Source organism: Pocillopora damicornis, chromosome 12, assembly GCF_964200805.1.
Source record: "Pocillopora damicornis chromosome 12, jaPocDami1.2, whole genome shotgun sequence".
Lineage (NCBI taxonomy): Eukaryota > Metazoa > Cnidaria > Anthozoa > Scleractinia > Pocilloporidae > Pocillopora > Pocillopora damicornis.
Window position 1 is genome coordinate 6,520,778 of NC_142681.1, and position 24,286 is coordinate 6,545,063.

A 24,286-nucleotide genomic window follows, 5' to 3' on the forward strand; every position below is an offset into this window, starting at 1 on the left:
GTCAACAGCGGCCTCCTTACCAAACCATTCCATAAGCCCCTTCTCCTATGTAACTGAGATTCGTATAGCGAGGTCCTACATCGAATGCTTGGCCCCGAACGACTTCAGGCGGTAAAGGTGCCGCCATATTTGAGTCAGCTTCCGTTTCGTCTACAACGCGGTACCGAGGCTGACGCACCCTGCAGTAAAAGTCTAAAAATCCCTGTTCCCAGCATGCTGTCCGACATGCGCAAACTTAGGCACGTATAGAGTGCAAATTAGCCCTTTGCTCTAGCTAGAAACAATTGTAAATTTATCATAAAAACTTAGTTCGATCAATTCAAGGCAACTCTTTTTTATTCATATCTGTAATCATGAGGAAGGTTGATTTGCACCCGAAAACTGACACTTTTATCATGGATTTGCGCAAAAGCTCATTCTTTTCCGTGGAGAAAATTAATGCTGGATATATTGTAAAGATAGGTGATTACGCATCCTGTATTGAAATTTTAATTCTTATTTTCAATAGACCGTTAATGAAAAAAATCCCTTCTCTTGTCCACTGGCGAACATCAACACAGGAGGGAAGTTGATTGGAACTTCCTCTCCTGGACTCACGCCCACTCACTCATCAAATCGGAACAAGAAAGAGAGCAACCCATAGCGTAAGGGGAAAAAATATAACAGGAACTTCATATTTGGATATTTTTTCTTAAATTTTTTTGAATTTTTTTTCTTAGCAGGAAGTAAAGTTCTTAGCAGGAAGTAAATTATCCACTTTGTTAAAGAGAAACAAGTCAGTCTCTGTTTATACCGCTTTACCATGATTTGCTCGTTTATACACGGATTAATGTACGCAGTTAAAATTTTTTTCCCTTTTAACTAGCGTGTAATTTCTCCTTGCAGTATCACCCCTGAATTACACATTAATGTCACGAGAATAAAGGGAAAGATTACCCACTAAAGAAAGTCTTGATTGTGAAAAAAAAAATTCTCCTTATCAGCTTAGGAAATGTGAGAGAACAGTCTGAAAAATGTGCATTCTGACGTTAAGGTATGAAGGGTTAGGACACTGAGCTGATGATAAATTGTAGATTTGCCTCTGCAAAGGGAAGTTTTTGTTGAATTCCACTCGCGTTGACCGGGTGAATGTGAATATTGTTACTTTAAAATTTTTCATGCAGAATAGTGCTCTTTTTTTCCTTCCCTTCGCCCACACAACCAGTGTTAAAATACTGAAAGCGGATATTTTTTTTTTCACATCGGACGCATGTCTTGGACACCCACAAACTGTAAAAACTTGAAATCCCTAAGAAAAATTAACTTAACTACTTGGTAAGTATGATCCCGTTATGTTTTCTTGCAAAAAAATAACAACAACAAAAATGATAATCATAGGAACATTTTAGGTAACTAAAAATATAAAGGAACTGTCAGATGAGTTGGTACGCCCACAAGGAAACCGCCAGCTGAACGAGAAACGACACACTGGAGCATATTACAAATATAATTTTTTCTTAACAATGACGGGGTCCTATGCAAATTGACTAACTCTCCCTCCCCCCTCCTTTCCTTGTCAAGCCTTGAGTTTGAATAACCTGGGGCCTAAGTAGGATTTAGAGAAGGGAGGTTCTAAGAAATATCCCAAAGGGGATCGAAAGGGTTTTCAGTTTTTCAGCGTTTAAAGGGATGAAACAATCTCTGTTTTGTGGTTTTTTTCCAACATGTCTATTGAAGTTTTTCGTCAGAAATCGTACGTGTTTAGACGTGTCCCATTTCAGTCAAGGGGGTTTAACCAAGCCACCCGAACCCTGCCTCCCCCCCTCAACTGGATCCGCCTCAGCCGACCAGAACTGAATTGGGTTGATGACCAACCATATTATACAAAAGTTTCTTTAAAAATTTCGAACCTATGGCCCGAAAACAACCACAACAACATCAACAGGTCTGAATGCTACCAGACGGACTGAAAATCGAGGTGTATCTGAAGATTGCCGAATTTCTGACCATCTTTTTATAGGCAGACTACATAATGCGTTCGTGGTTAGTAATTATTGTCTACATGAGACGAACAAAATTCACGAGGGTTATGAGTAAAGCTCTGAAATTTGCATATCGAAATTTAATCTCGGTCTGAATATCCCAAAAAAGTTAAATGAAATGTTAATCGACTCATTTGTGGTATTTTTTCTCCTTCATGGGCCGTTTGAAGCGTCTTTTTATGAAATTACCGTTTTGCCGGAGGACATTAAGAGAAGAAAGGGAGACTCCCATGGTGTGGTCTAGCCTACCCGTGATCATTTATACCTTCATTGCTAGAAGAACCGCTGAAACGATGTTCCAACATTATTTATCGCCTGGAGGAGTGAAGGATTTTTTTTCGGTTGGGGGGGTGGGAAGGGGAATCACATGGTTTTCAGGAGGGGGGGGAATGGATTAAAACCGTTACTTAACCGAAGAATCAATACAAACCCCCATCGAGCTTTGAAGGAAAAAGCCATAGCTCAATAACGCACCTACCTAGATAAAATTTTATTAAAATTTCAATTAAGAAAAAAATACGACACCTTTCAACAAATTAAACAACTATTGACCGAAGTGGAGGTGGCTAAAGGTGAATATGTAAAGTGGCAAGGTAATTATATCCATCACTAGCCACCCACACTGAGGTGAATAGGCTTTAGTATATGTATATGAAAGCAGTGAGATTGTAGAGCACAACAAGACAATTTAAATCATTATTCTTGCAAAGATTACGATATATTTGGGCGCGAGTTACCCGGAGATGAATAGGTTTTCCAGGGAGTAGAGAATCAGAGGGCTCCTTCGACGCTATTCGATGTTTTAGCATATACTAATGCATGCAGACTACAGTTACTATATGTTTACCATTTTACGACTCATTTTACAGATCTAAGAGAGAGAGATATATATAACAAAAAGGATGGAAATAATATAATTGGGCAACTTTTTTTCCCCGCACGTGTTGGCAGACTATAAGAGAATGGTCTCGCTACGGCACTTAGAGCTCTATCCATTCGCATATGACGCAGCGATAAGATGGGTCGCGGCGACTTTTATTATAAGTTAGTGTGCGTTTCTCGCCGAAAGCTTTATCAGTCTCTGATTCCGAAGAACTGCTTTTGGATTGGCCTTCTCACTCTCAAAATCGAGAAGATAAAAATATTTCAATTCATACAGTGAGAATACCAGGAAACGAAAAAAAAAAATACTGGATTTTGAACTAAGACGAGCATTGCTCCTCCCCTCAGTGGCTTCAGGGCTGTTAAGTTGCCAGGACTTTTGAGAAACGCGTCCAATTACGCTTAAGGGATCTTGTTGTAGGAAACCTCACGCTGAAAGTGTCAGTCCGACCCTTGGAGCTTAGGGCCTGGGCACTAACCATCTATCAGATAAGGGCGCTGCGTTAAACGGCGTTAGGTTTTAGACCAGCATCGATAGACGTTTGTAAATCTTGAAGCTCGCTTTGTATTGTATATTGCTGGGGCATGGGTAGAAAAATGACAGCGGAAAAATCTTGCAAAAAGCTAGTTACACACAATAACAGCATTCCCTTATTCCCCATGGCTTTGTCGTTGAGCGAGGAAAAAGCAGTAACTCTTACTCTAAGCAAACGCAGAAGCCAAGTAGTGGGCTCCTGGCAAACGTACGTGTATGTAAACAAGAGTATCAGACAAACATTTCTTTGAAATAATAAGTTTAAATTTCCAGCGCTTTCTACCTAAACCATATTTACTTCTAGCTTTGAAAATTTTTATCATTATGATAAATTTTGAACATCGAAAATTATTATTTTGGCAAAAGATAATTAGGTTTTACCAACTGAGTTGACAATAAAAATTTGTCACCGTATGCCATATGCAGCCTAGAATAATTAGGGAGACTAAAATGACTAGCGACTAGTTTGGATGCGTCCTAATCGTTCCTTTCTACGTCGCGAAGGTGTTCTCGGAATTGGTCACCTTATCGTCTTTCTGTTTTACCAATGTATAGCTTTTTGTATAAGTTATGCAACAGATGACATTGGCGGAGGTGTTCGTGAATTGATCACTCAGTCTTAATAGATCTCTCGGGTCCCAACATTTCCTTTACGTTATGAATGAAAGGATAAGGTTTGCATCGTGCGCGAGCGCATTTGAAAGTTCCAGGTTGATCATTAGTTAATTTGTAATGAAGTTCTGACTAGTTTTGCCCATGAATTTTGTCGCGTTTGAATGAAATTAGTGGAGGTTGCGAAAAGATAGAGTCAGTCTCTGAATCAATTTGAAGTAATTTAAAGTTTTTGAGAATGATAGATTTAAATGTGTGGTTATAGAGCGATTGATCATGAGTGTTGGCACTAATTCAGCTAGGCGGAGTAGTGGTAAGGTGTGTATCGAGACACATTCACGCGAACTGAGTGGATTTCATTCTTTATGACAAGGCTTGCATATGATGACTGGGTAAATGATCGTATTGATCATTGGCCGGGCGTACACTCTGAGAAAAACAATCGACTGCAATAAACAGAATAAACGAAACACTTACCGTACACTTATCTAGGCTTTACCCTCAAGTAATCGCCTAAAATCAGAACGGAAACGAAGGGGTTTTTTTTTGCTCAAACGGAGCCTTCTGATATACTGCTGAGCAGTTCAAAAAAGCAAGGAGAATAGCTTCATACGCTGGTTAAGTGAAACCGATCGCTCGAGGAGTCTGCTTTTTGACTATATATTTATTAGACATGAATACACTATGTAACTAAATGTGATTAATGTGTTTTTACTTTATTCAGCTGTTGCAGTATTTTAATTTAAACACAGTTAACCTTCTCCGAAAGTGTCAGGATGTAACGATTAATAAATAACTTCGCACCTTAAGGCTCAAAACATCTTTTTGTTATTTAAATCTTCCTATTCACCTGCTCCACAGCTTTTGTAGATGCCAAAAAGGATAAGCTGTATTTTATTAAAACAATAACATGCACTCGCGATCGAATGCAGGAGTAACAAAGAATTCTCTTCACAAAAACCATTTCCCGGGTAATGAAATTACAAAATGAAGTCTGCAAAGAGTTGCGACTGATTAATTTTCACTGCTTACCAAAGACACTGCAATCATCCCTAATTAAAATGTTCCAAAGGTAAATGAATGATCTAACTAGTATGTCAAACTAAACAAACAATTTGTAAATTGGATTGACTTTGTGGGAGAGCGCATAAATTACGGAAAGTTTTCGGCTTGCCACAAATTCGCCGAGTAAAGCACAAATGCTTCAGTTTACGGTGATAAAGAGAAGGCCGTTTTGCCCAGAGAAAAAAAATCCTGAACTGTTTAACTTTACAGTGATAATGTGCTTTCATTTTTAAAGTTTGACAGAAAATGTCTTCATCGTACACAGTATTTTTCGACGACTACTGGTTCAAAACAAGTCTTCCTAGTATAATCGTGTACGCCGTCGTTTCCGCGTTCACTATCTTTGCTAATCTGCTTCTTTGTGTGGCCTTCTGGAAAGATCCCTTCGGCGAATTGAGAACAGCTCAAAACTACTTTATTCTAAATCTGGCTATCGCAGATCTTGTTATGGGCGTCATTTCAGAGCCATTGTTAGTGGTCACGTATTGGCATGATAACAACCTGATATACTTCATTCATTACCTGTTCGCCGTTCTTGCTGGCACTTGCTCTCTAATGAACATCACGGCGCTGTCTATAGTCCGTTACTATGCTGTAAAGCAGCCCTTTCAGACGCAAAGTATTGTTAGTGAGCGTAGCGTGATGATTGGAATCGGCTTTATGTGGGTAACAGCTTTTCATTATCCCATATTACTCTTGCTTGGATGGAGGAATGACATGTTTCAGCTTTATTTGTATGTTTTTGCTAGTATCATTCCCACTATAATTTTTACCGGGGCTTATTTTCTGGTATACAAGACACTGCGTCGTCACAGTATCTCGCTGAAGCAGCTCGGAGAGGGAAAAAGTTTGGCTCTTAGCAACGCTCTCCGTACCGAAAAAGCAGCAACGCGAACAGTTTTGATAGTTCTTGTGGCTTTTTTAAGCATGTGGATTCCTTTTTTGATCATAGACTTTATTATCGTTCATTGCATAACTTGCAGAGACGAACAGTTTCATCTTGCGAGAGATGTTACCCTCTCGCTGGTTTATTTCAGCAGTGGGATAAATCCCGTAATTTACGCGTGGCGGGTGAATACGTTCAGGAGAGCTTTTCTGCGTGTCCTGGGCATAACGAAGCCATTTTCCTCGCACGATACATTGTGGAATAGACTTCCCAACACCAATCGTAATTATCAGTCAACGACCGTTAGTTTCATCAGAATTAAGAGAGAAGGACGTTTGGAAATAAACAGTCCAAGTTTGAAGTTAGAAGATATAGACTCCATAAGTGGTCAAATAACTCAAGAAATAGACCCAAGCGAATAATACTTTTGAACATGTGGGCCCTTGCGAAATAAATGTTTTTTGTTGAGCAGTCACTTCTTAGGTATCTCCAAAAATTTTGACCTAAAAGACGCTCAAATCATTATGTTTAGAGTTCAGAGTTCAGAGATGCTTTCTTTCTCTTCACAAGCCAAAGCCATCTTGGGGAAATCCAGAGGAAAGAAGCTGTCTTGGAAAAGAGACCACCATGGACTGGTGTAATATGAGACCTTCAGTTGACTGCATTTCTTCAGAGGGAAAAACATCAGTTTCTAGCCATAGAAAATGAACAAAAATTGATCCATCAAGGAATATTGTAACCTCTGAATGTGTTATATAATCAAAGCGAAAAGCATACCTTTCATTTTTAGAGGAAAACGCTTATACAATTAAAACGAAACGAGTGAGGTGCACTCGTACATTAAGTCGATCAATTACTTTACATTAGCATTGCAGACATTACAGTTTATTATTTCCTGCCTTGAGACAGAAAGCTGTCAACGATTGTCTGCTCAAAAGAGTTGTCGCACTCTTCGTAACGTCTTTCTTCAGTCCATGATTTACTGGACCAGATAATTAGTTTCTAAAGAAACCGTGTGATGCGTCGGCTGGGATGAGAAATAATTGGTTGGCCAGATCAACCATAAATTAATAACGGTGATAAATTGCTATAAAGAGTCCGGAATTGTCCAGCCTATTTAACGAAGAAAAGCCTCGAGAAACCCGGCGCGTTACCGTGTTATTTGGAGATTCTGCTTATTGGGTCTTTAGAGCGTTTACACAAGAAGCTTTTCGGTAACTCTCCGACACCTCAGACTGCTGCCAAGTTTGACAAAAGAAGTATCACTCCTAATAACCAAAATCTCAGCGCCACAAAACCAGCAATTCAGGCTTCTCTGTCGTTTCTATTTCTATTCGACCTATCATGACATCACCATGGTGCCAAGCATTAAGTCAATCTATTGACTCCTTAACCCCCAAGAATGACTAGTATCTAATTTCTCCTTACCATTTCATCCCCGGAATCACACATTAAGGTCATGGGAATAAAGGAAATGATCACCAACTAAAGAAATTCTTAACTGTTAAAAAAATTCCTTTTCATCACCCTGGGAAATGTATAGGGAACAGTTGGGAGAATTTGCCCACTGATGTTACAGAGGAAAGGGTTAAGGTCACAACTAAAGCTTACATATAACTTTTTTGAATTTCAATTTCGCCAACAAGTACAAACTTATTTTTCACCACGGATATCACACCTCAATAACTCTTTTCCAAACAACGAAGGGCATCAAGCCCGAAAAAAACTCTTTTTAATCATCGACTGACCAACCATTCGACAAGTGAAACTATAAACGCCACAAAGATCTCGGGGAAATGGAACTCTGTTTACGTTACCCAACCAGCTTAAGAATCATGCCATAAATGACATAACCTGACATTTCTAACAGTTGCTCAAACTGCTGTAGAATGACCCAGAAACAGGCAGAATTTTTATTGTATCACCCCATATCTCCTTAAACCCAGACAAGAATATTCATTTGGTAATTTGATAGAGAGAAACGAGGTTCTTCGGCTATAACTGACACGCAACCAGGTTTTCGGACAAGTTGTGATCAATCATCCCTAGGCCCTCAGCGGACATTCAGCTCATTTACCACGCACCATTCATCATTTTCGTCAGAGGAGGAGAGGGTGGAGGATCTTAGGGGAGGGGGTTTACGTGGATTTTTCGTAAGCACGAAGGGGGGCGTCTATCGTCGTCGAGAGAGTGTGAGGAGGGAACTGTAGAAAATTGAGTGCCAATTACTACCAATGACAGTGGGGGAGTCATATATATAGAACTTGGCAGAGCCATCTAGGGGGATCAGGTAGTAAAGTTTATCGTAACCAACGCAACAAAATCTTCCATACACCTTCCCCTTCTCTCAGGCGATAAATAATTAACATTGAACACAAGCTGCCAAACAGCCTGCTAACGTCGTGATATGATGTTACAATTTCTGTTCATTTCAATCATTCATCAGCCAGCACAAATAATAATAATAATAATAATAATAATAATAATAATAGCAATGATAATAAAAAGCAACTGGCTGGGCTTTGACCGAGGTAACGGAGACTCATGCTGCATATTGTTTATAAAGCCGTTTTAACTGATTGTGTGGCGAGTACAACAAAGAGGCCTGGTCAGCCAGTGGATGGCAGTCAGACTCTTAATGTTTTCTTTCTTAATGACGCAGCAGCTGGTTAAAACACTAGCCTTTTTTACAAAAGGCGGTGATGACTTATACGTTAATCTAGAGTCGTATTTTGACCATTTATTGGCGATAATTTGAATATTTTGATTTACTAGAAGAAAACGACGCCTTCAAGTCTGGCGGTAGTCAAATTAGTTTAAAAATGCTGTGAGCATTTTCGCTGAGATTAAACCAACCTCACCATTGAAGAATGTGCATTTCGGTGACTGCACCAGTGAATCTCAAGTCTGAGTTGTGAACAATTCCCTGTCAACGGCATTTCAATAAGTTGGGACAATTACGAGAGTTACAAAAGAACATCATCGACTAAACTATCTTCTTTAGACAAATTTGTCTTGTTCTCATGCAAATTTACATCGAGGGGGTAAAGTCATCCGCCATATTTAGAAAACAAAACGTGATTCCATTTCAGCGAAGTTTAATGTGTTGCCCCTTAAAAGCATTTTCTAATTTCCTATGGAAGACTCTCGAAAGACAATTAAAAATAGAGCAAATTGGTGTTTAATTCCTCCCAATTTTCTAAAGAATATGAGTAAAACCAACACCCCGCAAAATATCATTTTAACAAGCAATACGTGAGGTCGGTTCCAAAAAAAAATTGCAGTCCCCTCTTTTTTGAGAAGGTAACCCAGCAGGACGCATTTTTTGAAACAAGTTTTTAGGTGGATAAATGCTGTGATAAGAGCGAATAGAAGAGCTTCAAAGATGTTATTGTGACTTGTGGGTTTCGGAGAATCTTTGCCGATAACTTCGTGGCGAGCAGAGCATAAAATATACCGGAAAAGGTGAAGCTGAATCACTGGAAAATAACTTTTGGATCGAAGCCGTCCTTTGATGTTTTTTTATTGAGTCAGAAAGCAAGGAAAGATTTTCCGAAGGGTAAAAATTTTCTGTATTAACGAAATTGCAGCAAGATCGCAAGACATGTCTTCCTCATACACGGTCTTTTTTGACAAGTACTGGGTCAACACTAGTTTGACGGTGATGATAGTTTATGCCATCGTATCGTCGTTCACGGTCTTCGCGAATTTGCTTCTCTGTGTGGCGTTTTATAAAGATCCCTTCGGTGAACTAAGGACTGTGCAGAATTACTATATTCTCAATTTGGGAATCGCTGATCTTATCATGGGCGTTATTTCAGAACCTCTGATGGTGGTAACTTACTGGAATAGTCACAGCCTTATATATTTCATTCATTATTTGTTCGCTATCATCTCCGCATCGTGTTCTTTACTGAACATCACAGCGCTCTCTATAATCCGCTATTTTGCCGTGAAGCAGCCCTTTCAAACGCAGAGCATCGTTAACAAACGGAGCGTGTTGATAAGTATTGGTGTTATGTGGGTAACAGCCATTCACTATCCCATGCTTCTCGTTCTTGGATGGAGAGAAAAAGCTTTTCAGCTGTATTTGTATGTTTGCGGTTGCATTATCCCTACTATAGTCTTTCTTGTGGCTTATTTTCTGGTATACCGCACGCTACATCGCCATACAATTTCGTTAAAGCATCTGGAACAGGGAAAAAGTCTGGCTCTCAGTAACGCTCTGCGTACAGAAAGAGCGGCGACACGAACAGTTTTGCTGGTCCTTGTCGTATTTCTGAGTCTATGGATTCCTTTTTTGATCATAGACTTCGCCATTGTTCAATGTCCTAACTGCAGAACCGCTAAATTTCATCTTGCTCGGGATATTACTCTTTCGCTTGTTTACTTCAGTAGCGGGATAAATCCGCTAATATATGCCTGGCGGGTTAAGACGTTCCGAAGGGCGTTTATCCGTGTACTGGGTCTTCAAAAGCCTATAGAAAGGAGCGTTTGTTTTTGGAAGAGGATCTCCACATCTGAGGCTTCCCTACGTTTCCGTGTTGACAGCTCTGACAAAAAAACTAGGACAACGGATTTAGGCGTGAAATCAGAATCAGATGATGTCAGTGTAGGTCGCATTAATGAAGCATTAGAGTTGAGTTAGACTCTTTTTTTCAAAACAAAACCCAAGATATCTTATGAACAGTCGATTAGAGAGTTTTTATGTCATTTCCTGAGAGGCTCTAGACCGAAAAAAAAAAAAATTCTACTCTTTTGTTTCGCATTGAGAATCACACGATAGAGACAGGTGCAATATTTTTTCCTTTTTTTTAACGGTGTATTTAACAAATCTCTGTGGGTTATGTAACAAACAGCAGAAATCTGATATCAACTTTCGACATAGTCGCGAAGCCCAATGTACATGGCAATTGAAAATAGTATGCTTTTGTTAAGAGCGCAGCCTTTGATGCTAGGAAAATTACGATAGTGTTGATGAAAGCTGTTATTAAGAGCCATTTTCCGAGAAAATCGAAAATCGCATGACACTCGTGAAAAAAACGAATTTTTTTTCCTCTTGCCAAAACATCCCTTTTAGTAACCTTATTGAAGAAAAAATAATTTTGGGTTCAAGCGATTCATTGTACGGGAGAAATTACAAAAAGTTTGAAAAATCGATTTTTTGCTGGTTTATCGTACTCAAAAGAACAAAATCCGACCGCAACTTCGAGAAAACGGTGAACGCATAAGAAACAATCCCTAACATCGAAACTTCAGCCGAGTATTATTTCGTACTTACTCTTTAATTTCCTGAAAGAAATTTGAAGAAAGAAGTTTTTAACATTTACAATCGACAAGTTTAAAAAGGTCAAATTTGTATCCCTGGAAATGTTAATAAATGAAGGCGAACTTTAACTGTTGTAAAAGGCCACTGGTATATGCCGCTTCCTAGTAAAACCTATATAGAATAAAACCTTGGCTATTGAACTAAATTACTGGAAAGTTTTAGCTCTGGAAATCCAATATAGTTCTCACACTAAAGTAAGCAATTTGAGTATCTGAGTAAATAAAATTTATGCAAATTAGACGGCCCGCTGAATGAATTCATATTTTTAACGCAAAGTTTTGTTGAACGAACAACTTACCATTGCTTGTTGCGATAGAAGTTAAATCCATCTCTCAATCTGTTTGTCCTGTGAGGTGGCAACTCATCCATACCTGATTTTGACCAAAATGTGTCCAGCAACTTCAGCGCTTGAGCTATCTAAACACTTCCCAGGCAGCGCTTATTACGCATTATCAGACGCTTTAATAGTAATGAAACCCGATTATGTTTTGGTCCGAAAATAACATACAATGATGAAAATTAACCACTGCTCAAACCACACAGTTAACAAGGTGAGTATTATTCTTACTGAGCGAACAAATCAGATACTAGACGGGATAACAAGATCATATGACGTGTAATTTAGCAAACGTGTAGAGATTGGTCACGCTAGCTTGTCGCATATGACGGTACGTGCTATACTTCGTACACAATGTAAACAGACAAAGAAGCAATTACAGCTGTTCCAATGAAAAAATGTACAACCCGTACGTCTGTTTATAGATCATCAGTGTAGAAATATTCGACTCTAGGAACAATATTAATAAAACATTTCCAGGTCAAATGCTCCTGGAATAAAATTTATATATTGTCACGAACTGTTTCGCCACTTACTATTGCACGTGCCTCTACGATATTATTTTTAATTGAATTATTCCCGTCTAGTATTACGAATACCGAAACAGCGTTAGTGGAGTTTGTCTCGTTTGTTGGGAGAGCTTTGTTTTGTCATGGCTTCGGCAACGTTTCACTCATGTAGTTTTTCTGGTTTATTACACGACGCCACACCCTGTGGTTTGAGCAGCGATTATCCAGGCCAAGTTGAAGTTCTCGCTTTAAGAAATTGTACAAGGGACATTTCGAGGCACTGCGAGCTGTATGGATTAAAAGCAGATACAGCACTTGACACTGAATGGAAACTGCAGTTAGCAAGAGCAGGTAAATCTTATGTACTGTCTTACCGTCTTACGTAGCGGCTAATAGTGGTGTACATTTCCATCATCTCTTTATCACAGACCTCACGATGGTCATGTTATTCTAAGAAAAACTTCGGGTGCTTTCCATTCAGCCCAAAATTCCGCAAGTTTCGGTTAGAAATCAAATGGAATGGACCATTTCGGTTCGGTCCTACCAGAATATTTGGGAACGCCTTTGAAGCTGGTCCACTTTGACCGGTCAGGTTATTTCGGTCGGTCGAACCGAAATGTCCCCTTCCATTTGACAAAATTATTGTCCCCAGTACTTGTGTACCGCTCTTTTGTATCCTGCTTACAAGAATGATAAGCAAACGAGTTCATCTCTTTAAAAATCGCAGGCTTTTATCCGCGGCGTTAATATTTTGCAAACCTAATATTAACGCTTACGATAGCAAAAAAGATCTTTATTCACCACCCCCACCCCCCCCCCACCCCCGCTCCGCCACCCACGCCTGTCACTGATACACAGACTTTGAAGACTTTTTTATGAAAAAGGGGACCTCAAGATCTCCTAGCACACGAGCCTCTCAACTCGTTCGTGATGTATGCAATGGATAATTTTCCCTTTACCTTTGTTTAGGGGTATTTGCAGTGGAAGAGTCCCACTTGTCATTGACAATATGCCCTCGCCACAGAGCGGAATTTGGTATGCACTGGAGATCCTCAAAAGTGAAGTGAAGCATTCCACTAGAAATAGCTGCTCACAAAACAGCCTCGGTCAAAGGCGATCGGCATTTGGACAGCGTTCTATCTGCATTTATTTTAACACTGAAGGAATACTTATTCAAGTTGGATCGCGTAAGTTTATCGTAACACGTTTGTAGCTAAAGTATACGCTTTAATTTTAAACGAGCGAGGGCGTAAAGCAACATATGCGCAAGCGTTACAATACCCTTTATTCTCATGTTCCCCTCCCCCCCAAAGAAGAAAATGGCTTTGAAGAATAGTAAAGAAATCGGCGATGGCCTTTTAACAAGGTTAACATTTATTTTTGCTACAGCTCTTTGCAGAATGTGCAAGCAACATTTCGCGGAGACAAACCAACAACAGAAAGTGACACCCGCACCAATGATTGAAGTTACTCCATGCGTAGAACTAGAGACTTCAGAAGCAAATGTAAGTAAGTAAACGGTAACCTTGGATACAGACAGTTATTCCAACATAACAAATGCCAAAATTCCGAAAGGGCTGGGTAACTGTGAATAACTGTAAACTTTGAAAATGACTCTGAAAATGATTTTAAGAAGAATAGATCACTGTTCTTTTCTTTAAATTCCTTTCGGTCTGGCTGGAGCGGGAGTATTGATAATGATAGCGGTATGCATGTAAATTCATATTTTCTTTTTTTAAAATGATGTATAACTTAAGTTTCGAACTATAATAAAAAAAACTAATGCCTAGTGACAAAATAAACAGAAATATTGAAGTAACATTGATGTCTAAACGTCTTTTTTGTATGTTACAGAACAGCTCAAACTCATCTCCAGGACAGAAGTGATACCGGTCAATCTATTGAAGAGTTCGCAGAAAGCCTTGGACGTCTAACAATCGCTGATGACACCTTTCTGTCACCAGACACAATAAGCACAGCTTCCACTCAAAGTGACGAGCCCACACCTTTGATCTTACATGAGCCGCGCGAAAAGCTGAGTGAGTTCCTGGCAGCATGCAAACTTGAACCGCTCGGAAAGCCATGGCTTTCTTTGAGTGATTCCTCTGAGCGAACAAGACAACGTCAAACAAGGAGAGCCACAGAAATAGTAGCAATTGTGCTAAAGAGCGTCACCCCTGATAATGCTGGTGAACTCTGGCGACGTTTAGCCTCTTCTACGGCTATGAACAAGGCCCTAGGTGTAAGCGAGTTGTCACATTCAGAGCATTTGTATTTAGAGGCCCTAGGAGAAGCGTACCAGAATGCAACCAGCTGGGATACCCGTAGACAAGTGCTTTCGATTATGGCAGGGGTTGGAACTTTCAACGACATTTCCCGTTATATCCCGGGGTTGACAAGATACCGATACTCCATGGCTAATCTTCATCGATCACAGTTTGGCCGAGGCGCTCAAGTTCCACAACAGCCTACCACACGAATACGAGTAGACTTGAGGCAGCTTGACCACTTTCTTGGTTTCATCATGAGCCCGCATCTTGTTCAGGACCTTCCATTTGGGCAAAAACATCTCAAGCTTTCGTCTGGTGAGGTTATTCAAGTACCTAACGTAATCCGTATGATGATACCCGAGCGAGTGATACAACAGTACACTCATTACTGTTTGGAGATCAACTTCAAACCATTCAGCGAAACTACTATGAGACGGGTACTCTTTGAGTGCAGTGCCTCTGTAAGAAAATCACTGCAGGGCTTAGATTATTTTGCAGCTGAAGGTACTCGCGCATTTGATGATCTCGTGGCCCTCGTACGCCAAATAGGGGAATTAGGTTCCGGCAAGGAGTGGGAGACTACAGTTGTGCAAGCTCTTATGACAAGCAAGCAGTATTTGAAGGGGGACTATAAGGTAATGTGAATTCTGACTCCAGAAAGACAGCTTGAATAAAACTTAAAGTAAGAACTTATTTTACCTCGTCAACAAAATCATTCCGTAAAACAAATATACATTTTGTACTCTTTTTCTTCACTAAATGGTGCACGTGTAACTAGCTTACATAAATTCTCGAGATTAACTATGCGCGCACGAGGGTAGTTTTTTTTTCTAAGGTTAAGGTTAAAAGTTATTCGCCCCCTTACGTTAACAATATATGTTAGATTAAAAAATCATTTGATTAACTATTATATTGAAGTATAAGCACAGACAAACAGTAATCTCAGTTTTGTTTTATCAACAGGTTTATGTCACAAGCCCCTCTAACGTAGCAGACCATTGTATGTTGTTTGCTCTTAGCGACAGTAGTGATGCAGATTACCAGCAACAATGCAGTCACCAACACACTGATCTTTGTGACCGTTGTCAAAGTCTTCAGGAAACTCTGGCAAAGATTGAACGGGTCCTTGGCGAGACGACCTTTCCGACTCAGGACGCGAAAGACGAAGCGCTATTTATATTCCAGACAGCCCAGCTGGCCATAATGTTCTGGAAATGCCACATCCTTAGATCAGCTAACCAAGACCAAGCGAGAATAGATGCACTGGAGAAACTTGACGACAACACTGTCTTGATAATTAACGACTGGACCATGAAGTTCCCGCCACAAAAATACAGAGAGTCCCAAACCGACTGGTTTGGTAAGCGAGGTATCTCCTGGCACGTTTCTGTCGTCTACCGTCGTGTGAGTGGGGTACTCCAGTGGCAGGGCTTTCTGCACATAGTCCAGTCGTGCAATCAAGGCAATGCAGCAGTGGTTAAAATCATGCAGGATGTCCTGAATACCATCAAGCTGGAGCACAGTGAGATTAACAAGGCGTTCTTTCGCCAAGATAACGCAGGATGTTATCATTCGTCGTCCACCGTACTCTCATGCCCAGTGATATCCTCCTCCACCGGCATCGAAATCAAGCGCATTGACTTTTCTGACCTACAGGGTGGAAAAGGTGCCGCAGACAGGCTCGCTGCAATCTGCAAGAATCACGTCAGGACTTTCATAAACGAAGAAAATGACGTAACCAATGCTGAGCAACTGAAGAGTGCTCTTCTTTCGCATGGGGGGATAGAAGGAGTTCGAGTTGCTGTCATGCAAAGTGTTGAAGAGGAAGCAGTAGTAGATGACAACTGATAGATTATTGGTATCAACAAATTAAACAATTTCGAGTTTAAAGACGAGATTCTCGTAGCTTGGTGCGCTTATGGTATGGGAAAGGGAAAAGAGATCCCATTGGAAACAACATCAGAAGGTTAGTCTAATGAAAATTCACAATTCTTCCTTTTTTAAAATTATTTCATCGCGCAAATATATATTGTTTTATAGTTTGAGTAAAAAGGTGTACGTTTATTGTTTGTTATAGCCTTCAGACGCATGAAAGGCATCCATTTCCCATCCTGGTACGCAGGAGGAGCGGGTGTCTGCCACCCCGTGGGGTTTTGCTCTGTAAAAGACTTAAGCCCCTTAGACCCTTTATAAATTTATAGTCCTTGATTTGTTCTACAAAATTTTTAAAACGAACATTGCAGAATATGGCGGTTCTGAAGAACATGTCCGATCATAAGATGTAAAAAGCAAACGTTTCATCTGTTCGCGCAGCAAAGTGGACCAAAGGGGCACTCTTAACAGGCTGTGCAGAGTGAAGTATTGAAGTAGGGGAACAGTGCTGTTTATGTAAATCTTGTTTCTTTATGTGTTATCTACTTCAGAGCATGGCATTGATTGGCTTTCATCTGAGTTTTCTTCTGGAGACTTTAAACCCCTTAGCCCAAAACCGACTCAGTCAAGGAAGAAGCAAGAGACGGAAGTGGAGCAGGTTCATGATCCCACTGACAATACAAATGAATCGTCATCCGTGTTTACCTGCCCTCAGGATGGGTGTGTTAAGGTCTTTCAAAGGCTGTCTTCTCTCGAAAAGCACCTATCTTTAGAGAAATGCACCAAGTCTTTAGAGAAACGGTCTTTGTTAGACCTTGTCAAACTAGACTACAAGTCCAGGTTGGAGGAGGGCACGACCAGTCAAGTTATTTCGTTTGCGTCTTTTAGGGATACAAGAGAGGCTACATTCGGTGAAGTAGAGGTAAAAGAAGGATGGGCGCTAAAGCCGAGCAAAAAAGCATATCGCTTTAACCAAAACCAGAGGGATTATCTAAATGCGAAGTTTACAATTGGTCAAACCAGCGGCAGAAAACTGGACGGTGATATCGTATCACGTGAAATGAGACGTGCACAAGGACCTGATGGTGTTCGTTTGTTCAAAGTATCCGAGTTTCTTACCCCGCAGCAGTGCACTTCATATTTCTCACGTCTTGCAGCGAAGGTCTGACGGCAAACATCCGACGATGCTGAAATCCAAGCTGTAGTAGAAGAGGAAAACTTTACCATGGCAAGAGAAACAATCCTATCCATCACGCCACAGTACCCCATCACTTACGATCAGTACGATATCTGTGCCATGGCCAAGGGAGGATCTCTGGAGCGACTTAAACTTGGAATGCTTCAAAACATTTGTCAGCAACTAGAATTAGAAGTACCTCCCAAGCCTGTTCGCCGCAAAGCGCTCTACGTTGACCTGCTGAAAAAAGCCGTCCTTAATTGCACTTGCCAGCTCCGTGGGAAAAATATGTAGAAACAGAAAGTACTACCCTGCTCACAGACGTTTTTCTGTTTTGGGAATTTGGTGCGCGCAAAAGATAAGCGATTGCTCATGAGAGAGGGCGGAACGCGCTTTTTTTTTATACGTGCACTCGACGATATCTAAAAATGAAGACAGTCTGTGAACAGGCTAGTAAAGTACACAAATTGTAGAGTTTTGCCTAAACGGTGTTCTCACTTCTCCTCAGAAGCTTGCTTCCAGGAGTGAATCATTCACCATTTGTTCTCGCCGGAATAACTAAGTCAAGAAAAAATCTATTTTGTTCGTTGTTTTGCTTCCTTTACTTATTTTTGAAGTTTGTTTATGTTTAAAAGAGCGTTCCTTTCCGGAAAGTGAGATCATTTCTTGTTTGTCAGGGTGAGTCCTTGTTACAAATCAGTCAGTTACCTTTCAGCTCGTGACTATTTGCACGTTATAAATGTCTCTTCCCGCTCTGACAAATCAACGACACCTTATCTTATAAATGTGAAGAGGTATTTTAGCCTGCATAACAGCCGCTTTATGAGCCAAGCGAGGCGAACGCGGCATTTGCTCGAAGCACGAAACGAGTGCGAAGCGCGAGACGAGGGATGGAGAAAAATAAAGCTTCGTTTTTCTCCTCCCCTCGTCGCTTCTCGCGCTTCGTGCAAAATGCCACTTTCGCCTCGCTTGGCTCATAAAGCGCCTTGTATGCAGGCTGGAGGTCTTTCTGCAAGTTCTTTGAGTTAACCAAAGATAACTTTGTTTATCTTCGCTAAACAACACTTCTAGAGGTCTCTAGAGAAAGCGTTACGCGCGAGAATGTGGAATTTTATAACACTCCACATCGCGTATTCAGCCCTGCGGGGTAGTTCTCTTTTTCTCGCGCTCGCGGCGTGAATTGGTCATAGTTAACTCAAAGATTATTATTAGCCTCAATAGGCTTTTCAACAATTTTGAAGAGGTCTGGAAGGTTTTAAGGATGCGATAAGCACACGCAAGTTTGAAGTTGTGTTGTGGACAAGCTCTAAATGAAACTGAGAATTTCTAGTTACCTGGCAAGGGTTTCCTGGTTTCGGAGGAAAAATCATAAAAAAAATCCAAAACAAAACTAAAGCAAGCTATAAAGTTGACTTTCATGCTTTTTTTTTCTTTTTTTGCTGTAGGGATTATTGCAAGGTGGGAAATTCGGGAATAACGAACTTATTAAGGAAACATTTGTGTTTAAAATATTTTGGGAAATATTATACCACTCTGAATCAAAAACTGTGATGAATGTCTTTCACAGCCGGTCAGCATGTGCATGTGTCCAGACCAATACAAATATATAAATCAAATAAAACAAGAAGGTCTGTTCTGTGAAAAGTTTATATATTTTTTTTACCAAAACAAAGGCCGAAAACAGAAGCTATTGAGTATTTCGTGACAGTTTGCTAACGTGACCTTGGCATGTAACCGATTTCCGGGTCAGTAGAGGTCATAAGACCTTGTGGTGGCTTGAAATCTTAACTAAACGAACTCAAAATCGAAGTCAACGGTCTCGAATGCATTTTAATTCTGCTCTTTCCCCCTGAAGAAAACTATTTTAAAATTATGGTAACGGAGTTTCGTCAAGCGATGACAGCTTCAGTTCGAAGTTGCGATCTCAATGATTTCGCTGGTAGCAAAGTAGCTAAACAAACGTTTTTCAGTCGTCATACAAAAAGTTATTTACGGCTCTTACTAACACAGCTGAAAGCTAGAAATAACATTTTCACTATATAAACATATTACAAGCAACAGTAAGTAGTCCTTTTACACTAAACTTTGCATTTAGTATGAATTCATTCAGCGGGCCGTCTAATTTGCATAAAGTTTATTAACTTAAATTCTCAAATTGCTTACTCCAGTGTCAGGGCTGTATTTAATTTCCAGAGCTAAAACGTTCCTGTAATTTACTTCAATAGCCAAGGCTTTATTCTATATGGGTTTTACTAGGAAGCGGCATATACCAGAGGGCTTCTACAAAGGTTAAAGTTCGCTTTCATTTTCTAACATTTCAAGAGACACAAATACGACCTTTTTAAACTTGTCGATTGTAAATGTTAAAAATTTCTTTCTTCAAATTTTCTTTTAGGATTTTAAAGATTAAGAACGAAATAATACTCGGCTGAAGTTTCGATGTTAGGGATTGTTTCTTATGCGTTCGCCGTTTTCTCGAAGTTGCGGTTGGATTCTGTTGTTTTTAAGCGCGAAAAGACAGAATAAAACAATTTTTCAAACTATTTGTTATTTCTCCCGTACAATGAATCGCTTGAACCCAAAACTATTTTTCTTGAATTAGGTCACTAAAAGGGATGTTTTGGCAAAAGAAAAAAAAATTGAATTTTTTACGAGTGTCTTGCGATTTTCGATTTTCTCGGAAAATGGCTCTTAAATGCGTTGGTCAAGAGAAAAGCCGTTTGACTTGAAAACTAGTTAAACAAACGCAAGTGATGAAAAGACAAAAAAGTGAAAGTTCCTTGTGTGATCGGTGCCGAAGATATTTCGTAATATACCTAACATTTACCTTGCCATTTAAGATCATCATAAGGTATGAGATGTGATGAGTTAAGGCATCGAGTTTCCGGTGGCAACACAAAATAGTCTGTCGAAGTTAAGTACCAAATGAAAACTATTTAAATAAAGATAAAATTTGAGAAAAAGCAACGAGCCAGACGCCTTCCATCCTTTGCAAGTCTAAAAGGAAAATGAAGGGTAAAGAAGATTCTTAAGTTGTATCGGATTGTATAATCTTGGTGGGTGCTCAGCTTTTTACAATGACAACCAACGTGCGAGGCCGAGCCGTACGCGTATCACATCATTCAACTTATCTGGCTAATGGCGCTGAAACAGATATTTACATAAACTAGAAGTTTCGAATACCTTTTTAAAGTTTTTTTTAGATTTAACGTCCTAATTGGTCGTGTGTTTATATCCAAACGAGAAGGATAATCATCTAGGATTCGAAGAGCTAAAGTGGTGCATGCCTATTGTGCATGCCTGTTCAGCATCTTATGCCCCTGATGTCAAGTATTCATGTCTTGTATCTGTAATTCGTACCGATTGGTAGAAATATTCATTTACTCAGCTTCTTCTACTGCACATGCATGTAGCAGCATTTCACGATGTTAACACTGTGGAAAAGGAAACAAGCAAACTAATTCTGAAATCTAGTGCAATCAAATCAAAAAGTGTGCTCCAATTTTGAAAGCAATCATTTAAAAATATTCTAGGAGTGATTTTACGTGTGTCGAAGGCTTTCATTCTCTGGACCTAGAATCGAAAGATCTTTTCTTTTCCCACTTATGTCGTGAAACCCAAAATACATCGTAGCGAATTGTTTCGTGCAGTTGGGGAAAGTAAAGTATTTCCAGTGATAAAAATCTATAAAGATAAAACTTTCTTTGAAAACGGCCCGTCGATAAATTTAATGATCCACTGTCAGAAATTTGAGATCCCGAAGAGTAACCAAACCGTTCAAAAATTGTTTCCAAATATGCTGAAAATCGACTTTGGACGGTACCATCTAAACCACAACTCAGTATTAGCTAGCCGCGCACGCATAGCAGTGGTGAGCAAAAATAAAATCCTTATTTGAGTCAAAAAGGACTTCAATTGTTGTGATTAATTGTTTCGATCAAACGCCAAGAGATGGAAGATAGAGGAGTGAGACTTGCTTATGTTACAGGTAAGGGACCGGTCATTATTTATCGCCTGGGGGGGGGGGGGGGGTCGGAGTATTTTTGTTGTCACATCGGAGCATTTACCTGATCCCCCCGTAGAGTATCTAGTTTTTTAGAGATCCCCCCTTATCGGTAGTGGAAAGTTTCATGATCCCCCCCCCCTTTTCTCCCAGCCACCGCCAAATAACTTTTTGAATATGCAAGTGATATTTTAATAGTGGTACTTACGTCTCATGGACCTTGAACCACAACGGTAAATATTTGCTCGTCAGATACGAACTGAATTGTCGAGGAAGTGCCAATCTCAGGCTGTTCATCCAAATCCACGAAAACATAGTCATCGTCGCTCTCTGCCTCTCCACTTTCGGATTCTTCATCCTCGGATTCCACGTCATCTTCATCACTCGACAGTTCTTCTGTTATCACAGTCTCTTTATTCTGTCGGTAATAGTGACATCGAATGGCCTTCACTTTGTCAAGTTTCCGACCCACAGTCGTCAAACCATGCTTGTTGAGATACAGGTCTAGTTCTCTTACCCGCAACTTTTCAACTTTGCCACCCTCGATGAGGTTATCCCATTGAAAGTCCTTGTACGTTCGTTCGGCCTCTTGCCTTCTTCGCTCCTGAGCTGCTCTTGTTCTGATGTCCTTTCGGATCTCAATATCCTTCAAATGATTAACATATGCAATGACGTACTTCTCTTCCACATTATATTTTGAGCAGAAGCTCTTCATGGTATCCTGATCGTTTCTGATACTGTCAGAATGTTCCTCGTACAGATCTTTAATACATTTTCTTGGAAGGTAATCATCTGGTGTCCTGCCCGTCGATTCCGTCTGATAGATATCCATGAAATGTCCAGGATTGTTTGAATCTGGTACAGGTTGCGGAATTCTTTCCGTTTCTGGACCGACCCATCTATTGTTAGAACACCAGGAACAGAGATTGGAACTTTCTTCTTTTGACTCTTTACAGGCATCACGACAGAATTCCATAAAAAGTTCTCCACGAATATAGTGGTCTTCCATAAACGATTCGATCTTTCGGAAGTATGCTGCACCGGGCGCTTGCTCTTTGTTTCGTTCTGATGCACCCCGATAGTTGTCGAGGTAAACAGAATTGAAAAAGAATAATTCATCAGGGGACTCGCTTACTTAAGGGCAGTGGTGATGTCGCGAAGTGTGAGTCCTCCTTGACCACTGTCAATGAGGCCTTTAATTCAGCATCCGATTTGCTCTCATTTATCGACAACAGACGAAAGAACCTTTATACAGAAGAGCATACCTTAAGGTCGTTTGCAAGTGATGAGCTCAAATATTTCCAGGAAGCTCAAGAGCGAGTGAAGGCCATACACCAAGAGCTGCAGAAAGCCTCCAATGCGCTCACGACCACCCTCATGAGCTTGAAGAGAAAGTTCCCATCTCCCATGGGGAACAACGGCCAATCCCGAAGAAAAAAAGAAAACGAGAAAAGTGAAAAAAATCAAGGAGAAAAGGTTGCATCAGCGAGCAGCAATTCTCCTAGAAAAACTTACCTCAAAAGAGGTAGCTAAAGAGGTTTCCGATTCACTCGAAAAGAATCCTTACAAATGTGTCTCAAGTATTAATGCAGGATTCACTGCGAGATTTGTCAAGCGTCTCCACCTGGATCCTTTGCTATGGCTTTTGGAAAGAGGCGTGTTTGAAACAGAGCTGGCACGCAATTTGAAAGTGGTAGTGGCCAGAATGAACGAAGAGAATAGCAGTAATGGTGCTGAAAAAGGGTCAAGTTCGGGCGAGGATTCAGATGAATCTGACGAGGAGACTGTGCAAGAGCCAGTGGAGAGGGCTGCCGAAGATTCTGACACGGAAGCGGAACAAGATACAGCCTCACCAAAATAAACACTTTTTTATTTGTTGTTTTCATTCGGCCGCGTATTAAAATAATGAAGGTTTATGATTTTAGATTACGATTCTCTATAAAACAAACTGAAACGTTATGAAACAATTTTGAGCAATTGTAAGTATTCCATTCTCAAAATCTTGATTACCTTTCTAATTTAGATCGTGCCTGAATAAAAACGTGTATGTTAGACTACGATAGTGATTCTTTTTTACAAAATGGAGGGTCTGTAAAAGGGTTTGGGTTTTGTGTCTGGGCTAGAATAGAGTTTGTATAATACAAAATACAACTGAACGTGGTCTTGAATATATGGTTGGGGGTTTAGAGTCCCAGCGGCAAATCCTACCAAAGTATTTACAAATGCAATCACCCGGGGTCCCGGCGCGACCTAAAATTCCTTTTTTTTTGGTCTGATCCCCCCCATTATGCTTGTCAATTACGGCTGATCCCCCCTAAAGGTCTTCAAAAAACCATGTGATCCCCCCCTAAATACTCCGACCCCCCCCCCCCCCCCAGGCGATAAATAATGACCGGTCCCTAAGGGGCCAGGTTGCTAGGCAGGATTCATAATGGCGGCCTCCAAAGTCGAAAGTTAGCACATTTCTTAGACAAGTTTGAATAGGTAGGATGAGTTGAGTCTCAAACCATGGCCAGTAAAGCCTGGTTTTTACGGTGACGAAAGCACAGGCGTAAGCAAAAACACATGCTTAAGGTAAAACGAACGTCGACAAGCACAAGCTCTGGCGCAAGAAAGGAAAAATTCTGATTCTCCTGTTACTGCTTGTGTTTATGGTTATCTCAAAGCCGTTTTCACAGTGATATATAAGCCGTTGTGTTTGCTTGTGCCTGTACTTGTTTCGTTAGTGAAAACCAGGCTTAACATAATTTCCATACTCTATTTAATGATTGACATAAAAGTTATACGG

General features: G+C 40.3%; 3 protein-coding genes and 1 pseudogene across 5 annotated transcripts in view; 3 read left to right on the forward strand and 1 right to left on the reverse strand.

Moving 5' to 3' along the window:
• LOC113671903 (mitogen-activated protein kinase 1) overlaps positions 1-154 on the reverse strand; it is a 33,377-nt gene extending 33,223 nt beyond the window's left edge. For both annotated transcript variants that reach the window (XM_089190683.1, XM_027188166.2), the window contains exon 1: positions 21-154. In XM_089190683.1, the coding sequence (XP_089046809.1) occupies positions 21-127 (107 nt within the window). In that variant the 5' untranslated portion in view covers positions 128-154. The remainder of the gene's footprint in view (positions 1-20) is intronic.
• A 4,942-nt stretch (positions 155-5,096) lies between these two features.
• Positions 5,097-7,246, forward strand: LOC113671913 (5-hydroxytryptamine receptor 4). Its single transcript, XM_027188176.2, has one exon. It carries the CDS (start codon positions 5,362-5,364, stop codon positions 6,421-6,423), a length of 1,062 nt encoding a protein of 353 aa, XP_027043977.2. The 5' UTR covers positions 5,097-5,361; the 3' UTR covers positions 6,424-7,246.
• A 2,016-nt stretch (positions 7,247-9,262) lies between these two features.
• On the forward strand, positions 9,263-10,882 carry LOC113671912 (alpha-1B adrenergic receptor). Its single transcript, XM_027188175.2, has one exon. It carries the CDS (start codon positions 9,606-9,608, stop codon positions 10,647-10,649), a length of 1,044 nt encoding a protein of 347 aa, XP_027043976.2. The 5' UTR covers positions 9,263-9,605; the 3' UTR covers positions 10,650-10,882.
• A 137-nt stretch (positions 10,883-11,019) lies between these two features.
• LOC149036248 (uncharacterized) lies at positions 11,020-18,081 on the forward strand (annotated as a pseudogene). Its single transcript, XR_016182024.1, has 6 exons — positions 11,020-12,527; positions 13,146-13,363; positions 13,566-13,681; positions 14,031-15,081; positions 15,410-16,412; positions 16,870-18,081. The product of XR_016182024.1 is annotated as an uncharacterized LOC149036248 (transcript).
• The last annotated feature ends 6,205 nt before the right edge of the window (positions 18,082-24,286 follow it).

Excerpts from the sequence above, each read along its gene's own strand:
- LOC113671913 (XM_027188176.2), top strand. The coding sequence starts at position 5,362 with ATGTCTTCATCGTACACAGTATTTTTCGACGACTACTGGTTCAAAACA.
- LOC113671912 (XM_027188175.2), top strand. The coding sequence starts at position 9,606 with ATGTCTTCCTCATACACGGTCTTTTTTGACAAGTACTGGGTCAACACT.